The following is a 7,778-nucleotide window of genomic DNA, read 5'->3' on the forward strand; positions in this document are numbered from 1 at the left end:
TGTGTATTATCAATCAAAAGTGAAATGTCTGACGGCACAAGGTTAAGAAGATCGAAGGAAAGAGAACGATAACAGAAAACGATTAGTGAGGAAACGAAAGAACAACCAACTCTAAGACGATTTATTGACATTTTACAGAAGAAACAGTCACGTTTGGGACAACTGATTGACATTTTGCAAATGAAATATTTACTGTATGGTTCTCAGATGTAGCAACACCTTCTGAATCAATAGGCTTCAACATACACAAAGGAAAAAGCAAGATTCTCAAATACAACATGGAGAACACCAACCCAATCACACTTGACGACGAAAGTCCGGAAGAGGTGAGAACATTCACGTACCTTGGAAGCTTCGTTGATAAACAAGGAGGATCGGATGCAGATGTAAAGACGAGGATTGGGAAAGCAAGGACAGCATTTCTACAATTGAAGAACATATGGAACTCAAAACAACTATAAACTAACTCCAAAGTGAGAATCTTCAATACGAACGTCAAGATAGTCAGTTTTACTGTACGGAGCTGAAAATTGGAGAACTATTACATCCATCGTGAAGAACGTACAAGTATTTATAAACAGTTGTCTACGCAAAATACTCAGCATTCACTGTCCGGATACTATCAGCAATAGCGTTTTATGGGAGAAGACAAACCATCTTCCAGCTGAGGAGGAAGTTAGGGAAAGACGTTGGAAGTGGATAGGACATACATTAAGGAAATTATCAATGTGCATTACAAGGCAATCCCTAACTTGGAATGGTGAAGGGAAGTAGAAAAGAGGAAGGCCGAATAACACATTATGCCGTGAAATAGAAGCAGATATGAAAAGGATGAATGTTAACTGGAAAGAACTGGAAAGGATTGCTCAGGACAGGGTTGAATGGACAATGGTTGTGGGTGGCCTATGCTCCTCCACGAGAAGTAACAGACGTAATTAGGTAAGAATGAATTGATAGTTGATGATTAAACAGAATGCGGCCTATGTTCCTCAACGGGGGGTAACAAGCGTTAGTAAGCAAGTCTCAGATGTTAGTAAGATGTTCTGTAATCCGATTGTCCCCATTTGTTCTTGTGGATCAAACCAATAACGTCTAAGTTTCATTAGATGCTTTCTAAAAAGCATAATTCAATTCATTTCAAAATTTCACCCGACTTTGATTATTAGGTTTAAAGTCTATGGGTTATAACTAATAATTACTGATCAGTAGTCATTAATCTTCTGTGGTATATCTGAAAAGTTATAAGGTTAACATATTTATCCTTGCTATTTTCTGTACTATAATTCACCAATCTCGTCGGATTTCAACTCAGTGATTTAAAAGTAATGCACCCACAATAAGGCATAAAATTTCTCCAGTTCCATCTATGGTTGAATCATGATTGTATATGCCTGAATAGTACTATGTTATGGAGAAACAACTACACAGCACTCTCTGGTTACAATGATCGTGTAACAGAAGCCACTTTATTATGTACACTACCTTGAAAGTGGTGAGCCAGACTAATCAGATAATCAGTTTGAATACTGAGATAAAGATAATAATTAGAGTGTTGATAATTATTGTTTATTAGATCTGCTGAGATATGTTATTAAAAAACTTGACATATAGCATAATATAGATAAATCTGTTTTGTAAAGATTATTTTCCGTTATGATGGTATTCATCAAGGACTCTTCTCAGTTAAGCTGTCAATAAAAATCATATACACTTGTTCGGTCCTATCATGCGACTCCCAAGACATGCGAACCTACAACATCATCAGAAATCGGACACAGGGCCATCATGAACTTCAGGTAGGGATGAATGAACACTGTAAATCGCACCAGCCTATTGAATAAAATATTTAGGCAAATATTCAAACTTCGTCGATTGTTAAGTTAGTGAAAGTGTTTCTACCTATAGGTATCTTTGATTGTTTGAACGAAATTCTTGTTCTATCTATAACTCTCTCTATCTTCTCTATCACATTCTCAATAATAACATCACCTACAAATTACATTTATAACAACAGTCATTTCTAACAAGTTGATTATATTCCGAATCTCCCTTTCGACTAGTTTGTTTGATTAGTTGAGAATTTTGTGAGACATCCACTCCCAACTAATGTAAATAACAGATAATGTTTAAATCTTCTTCATTTCATAAGACTAGTCATGTAGAACATCATTTTCAGAATAAACGCAATAATATTATGATCGAGTCCATCAAATAATAATCACTTATTTTGATTGACTGTCAGATAGGTATCTATACAGAATTCTTTTTCTCTGAGACCGAAGTTCCTGGTGTGGTGTGGGTTACTTATATCCACATAAATAGTATATAACGATGGTTGGAGACTGAATGTATTTTAGTAGAAGATCGATAACGAGAGAACGGAAACGAAATGCAATTGGTATGAAAACGCATAAACAATAGTAATCGGAGACGATGGACTGATATTTGCAGAAGGAATAGTCAAGATTGAGCCAGATAATTGATAGGTTACAAATTAACTATTCACTGTAGCCATAAGAATGGCGAAACCTATTAGGCCCTTCTGGAGAAGAGTGCTTTCATCGAAACACGGCACAACTACCGGGACGGGATAGCTGTTTCTGCACTGCTTACGCAGAACCAATACATAATACTCACATTCGATTATTTGGGTGGGGGAAGACTCATTTTTTACCACTCTTTTTGAACCCTCAATAGTTATGCAATGACTCTTTGTAACATTCGTAATCGTTTTCGAGTTTTGGTAGAGTGGTTGATTACATCGATTTCCACCACCCTTATTACCTCTTACGTTAGTACATGGGATGGTTGCCATGATCCAGGAGGCACGACAAGGATGTGTGAGTCGGATTTTGCCTCCCTATTTACTATATGGTTCGTATATTTTACTGAGGTATTCTGTAATTTTGTGCTTAAGTACATTCGATTGTTCCCACTTGTGTCCTTGTTCACTACACTGGGTTCGGTCCTTATTGGGGTGGTGGGTAGGGAGTCGTTCATACTAACTGTACAAGAATCCCATACTAGAACAAGACAACTATCCTATACCAAATAGTTTTTCAATTATGATCTAACTGACATTAGTCAATGTTTCAAACTATGAAAACTATTTATCATATTGAGTTATCTATGACCTAGACACTTGACTGATTATGCTTATATTCATAATTATACTAAACATGTGTATCTCTAGTCCAACAAACAAATTGTGTATTCATTGGATAACCAATAATCTTGCACTATATATACAATTACTCTTGCACACCAGTATTATACCACTTATATAAATCTGTCTGTATATAGTGGTTCAATCAATCTGATTTTAGTATTTCATCTGTCACAAATCACATTTGTAGCTGTATTTTACCAATAGAGTGATAAACACTTTTGATAAATAAAAAAATAGAAAAAAAATTGTGCAATATTGCTGTTCAATTATTCTATATTGATTACTGTTTATTTAATCATATGCATATCATAATGATAACCAAAGAACATTATAAGTAGTATCATTATTCATCATTAAAATATTGAACATATAAAAGACAATCAAAAGATGAGAATCATTGTGGAAAGTAGTTTAATCATATTAACAGTTTTACAACTTATATCATATGGTAAGTTAAATTTGATTCTTGAAAAATAAAATGCTTATTTTTTGAGTAGTTTTGTAAGTAGTATTATAATTCTCATTGACATCTACCTATAACCTTAGATTACTTACTTACTTACTCACGCCTGTTACACCTTGTCGAGGAGCATAGGCCGCTCACCAGCATTCTCCATTCAACTCTGTCCTAGGCAGTCTTTTCCAGTTCGTTCCAGTTGTTATTCATCCTTTTCATATCTGCTTCTATTTCTCGGCGTAATGTGTTATTTGGCCTTCCTCTTTTCCGCTACACTTCAGGATTCCAAGTTAAGGATTGCCTTGTAATGCACATTGGTGATTTCCTTAATGTATGTCCAATCCACTTCCAACGTCTTTTCCTAATTTCCTCTTCAGCTGGAAGCTGGTTTGTCCTCTTCCATAAAACGCTGTTGCTATAACCTTAGATTAACAGTCTTTATTAAACATGGCAATGTGTCGAAAGCTTTTAATGAAAGCTCATAGATAATCAACAATATGAATAAATGAAATGAAGTTGCTAAAACAAATAATAAATAGAGACAATTATGAGTCGAACGGTAGTCGATGGAAATGACTTTTATAAGTTTGTTCATAGATTTCCTACCTTCGTCTAATAAGATCATTTGTACTTTGTTGAATAAAAGATATTTCAACAACCTAACATTAACAGTTTCTTAATGAAGTGTTGTCATCAACCATCTTCCAGATCAACATTTTCATATATCACTTCTCTTCATCTAAATAAAGGTATAAAAATGATTATGTAACTAATAGGATATTTCGCATTGCAGTAATAACACAATTCCCATCACATTTTAAATACATACTTGTTAATTTCCGAATAATGAGTATTAGTAGTAGTATTAGTAGTAGTGGTAGTAGTAGTAGTAGTAGTAGCAGTATTGGTATTATTAGTAGTAGTATTAGTAGTAGTAGTATTAATAGTAGTAGTAAACTTCCAATTAAATAATGACATGAACTCAGACAACGAAACAACAATAGATCAAAAGTTATCGATTTGTTACAGATTTTTCGATACATTTCCCTTTCTCTTTCATTCTCTGAAATGTTAACGGTAAATATCTTTGTCAAAGAAAGCAGTTTGATAAGAAGCAAAATGATATATAGGTGCATATATCTCATTTAACTCATTTCTATAGTTTTACTCAGTGTTCATTAATTATTACTCAACAAGCTGAGATTCATAAACTGTACATGGAATACCGACTGATAATAAATGATGATGAATTGACTACCAGTGATAAATATGAACTTGGGGAAATAAAACTCACTTACGAGACATGGTGATTTCAATGTTAAAATTGTCATCAAATATGCAAAGTTTATCAATTTACATTTCTAACCAAACAGTCGGCTTTTATTTATTTGAGGATATAGAAATTTGTACAAAAGGGCACCAAATATATATGCACCACATAATAACAATGACGTCAGTAGTAGTTATCACGGATTTGTGTGACGGCTGTGATACTGTCCGAGTGGCAAAACCGAAGAACGTGGTTTTCTTAATGGGGGCACACTATGAGTCTTCCACCTGAAAGTCTAACCCACAGAGCAGTGAGGCAACGTTAGGACATGCATTCCCGTGGCATCCAGTGACCAATAATAGGTTCATACGCCATCTGTTCCCTCAGTATCTTGGAATCCATGTACACCATTGGTTTGTAATAAGGATTTTCCAGATCACCTAGATGGACCATTCATATCTACCAACCCATTTAAAACGTCAGACATTCGCTTTTCGTTCCCTCAATTTCGTAAACAACACCACCACGAGAGGTCAGTAAATATTACTCCTCATTAGACTCTCATCATCGTAGACTGTACCAGGGCATTTGCGAGCAATAATTTATTACGGTTCCTTTGTCTTTCAGCTATTCTCTGAATGACATGATCTTCATAATGAAAACCAATTTTAAATTAACTAATGATTTATAAATAATGTATCGTTTGTTGCCATGTTAAATTCATTTCTCAATAAATGTATACATAATTCCTCCATAGTATTATTTGATAAGACTTGAAAAATGTAAAACAATGTCAAAAGTTTATTGATTTTCTTCTCTGGCTATACGTACCTGTCAAAAATATTAGAAACCTACTAATCTATAGAGAAAGGTACCTGTTCGTATTTTGGACCACGTTGCAAAGAACTTGAGACTGAAATACGCAAAGGCTTTAAACATTTCAATAGCTTGACATTTACTTGACAACGGGCATAGCATTGACATTCCACAGGCATTCAAAATTATTAGCAGACTAAAAACTCAGTATCTCTCCGGTTTACCAAAACAGTAACAATAAAAAAAATTCAGACCTGATTCATGCATCTAGACAATAATGAACTTATCACTACCTTCACTTGGTGTTGCTTACTTGTATCTTCCCATTGTTATTTAGGATTGCAATTGATCAGTCGCTTGTTGGCATATGTGTATCCTGTGTGGACTGCCTCGATATTGCCTGAAGTAAAGCTTTATAGGAAAAGATGGATAGTGGCTAGCAGTAGAATCCAGGACGCGCGTTTCATCCTATTTGGGACTCGTCAGCCGGATATGCCTGCATCCCAGATTGAACGTCAACTCTGAGATGCAGGCACATCCGGCTGAAGAGTCCCCAATAGGACGAGACGCACGTCTTGCATTCCACTGCTAGCCACTGTTCATCTTTGCTTATCACTGCCTTGGTAAATTATCTTTATTATTATCATTCTTTACTTAGTGTCTATTTTGTTATGCAGTCTTTCGTTAACTAATTCTTATTTTATGTAAACCAAAACCATCCCTTCATTGATGCGTTTTCATTCACTTAATTGTTTAAACTTATACAGACTCTTCAAATCCTATTCAATTATTACATAACCCATCGTATCAATTTCTACTTCCTATGTAAACCCTTCACAACCTCTAAGATTATTACACAATTTATCATATCTTTCTCCTGACTCCATTTAATTCATGCATCGCCTAACACCCTATGTGTTTGAATTCAATCTCCAAATGACCTTAATATACATATATATTATTGATAACCTTTGTCATTCTAATATCGATTGTTTCACATTAAATGATACCTCAGTGTCACCCTTCAATACATATGTGATTGTAAACAAATAATGAGAAACCATAAAATATAGTAAATTCATATTATTCTGCCTCAGTTGTTGTTCTGGCTCTGTAGCTTCAGTTTGGGAGCCTCGGCAGTACTCTAACCCTCACACAAATCATTTGATTTATGGGGTGAATATATTTTTGGTTCCTCTTTGTACTAATGTTTTAAGCTCTGTATGTTTATTCATTTTTTCTAATGATTGATGAAATTTGTATTACTAATGTGATATGTGCTACTGATATCGACAGATATAAGCAGTATGTATCATCCATGGAAAGTGAAATATCTGGAGGTTAAGAAGATCAAAGAAAAGAGAACGATAACAGGGAATAATTAAGTGAGGAAATGAAAGAATAATGAAGTCTGAGACAATCGTTTGATATTTTGCAAATGAAGAATTTACTGTATGATTCCCAGATTTTGCGAAGACATTCGGTAATTTTGTGTTGAGATACATTTGATTGTTCTCACTTGTGTTCTCGTTCACTACACTATGACTAAGAAAAACTGATATGACTCAATGTATAGGAGGCACGATGAGATAACAGACAGATAAAATGCTGTTACATCATCGTTAATAGACTCAACCTACATCTCAATAAATTAGCTTTAATCATTTCTATTTCCCCTAATTCATAGTCTGTTCTCCTTTTACAAATTCAATTGATTCATTTAGTATTGCTTGTTTGAATCTTCCTATCGATGTATTAGGACTGCAACTAGTCAGTCTCTAATTGGCATATGTGCATACTGTGCGTATTGCCTCGACATAGCTTCAATTTACAGGCATGTTAAGCAGAGATGGATAGTGGCCAGCAGTGGAATCAGGACGCTCGTTTAGTCCTATTTGGGACACGTCAGCTGGATGTATCTGCATCTCAGTGTTGATGTTCACTCTGGGACTCGAACCCAGTACCCTCGCTTCACCCCATCGCACAAGCAAGTGGCTATCAGGACTCAGTGGCCGAGTGGATAACGCGATGGCGTTTGAAGCGAGGGTACTGGGTCCGAGTCCCAG

General features: G+C 35.2%; 1 protein-coding gene across 1 annotated transcript in view; it reads left to right on the forward strand.

Moving 5' to 3' along the window:
• Window positions 1–3,556: 3,556 nt before the first annotated feature.
• The window catches only part of Smp_180940 (hypothetical protein), a gene marked incomplete at both ends in the record, with an annotated part of 43,199 nt that continues 38,977 nt past the window's right edge, over window positions 3,557–7,778 (forward strand). The window contains one exon of the mRNA XM_018796150.1: window positions 3,557–3,617. Within this exon, the coding sequence (XP_018650392.1) occupies window positions 3,557–3,617 (61 nt within the window). The remainder of the gene's footprint in view (window positions 3,618–7,778) is intronic.

This window comes from Schistosoma mansoni, chromosome 2, assembly GCF_000237925.1.
Source record: "Schistosoma mansoni strain Puerto Rico chromosome 2, complete genome".
NCBI lineage: Eukaryota > Metazoa > Platyhelminthes > Trematoda > Strigeidida > Schistosomatidae > Schistosoma > Schistosoma mansoni.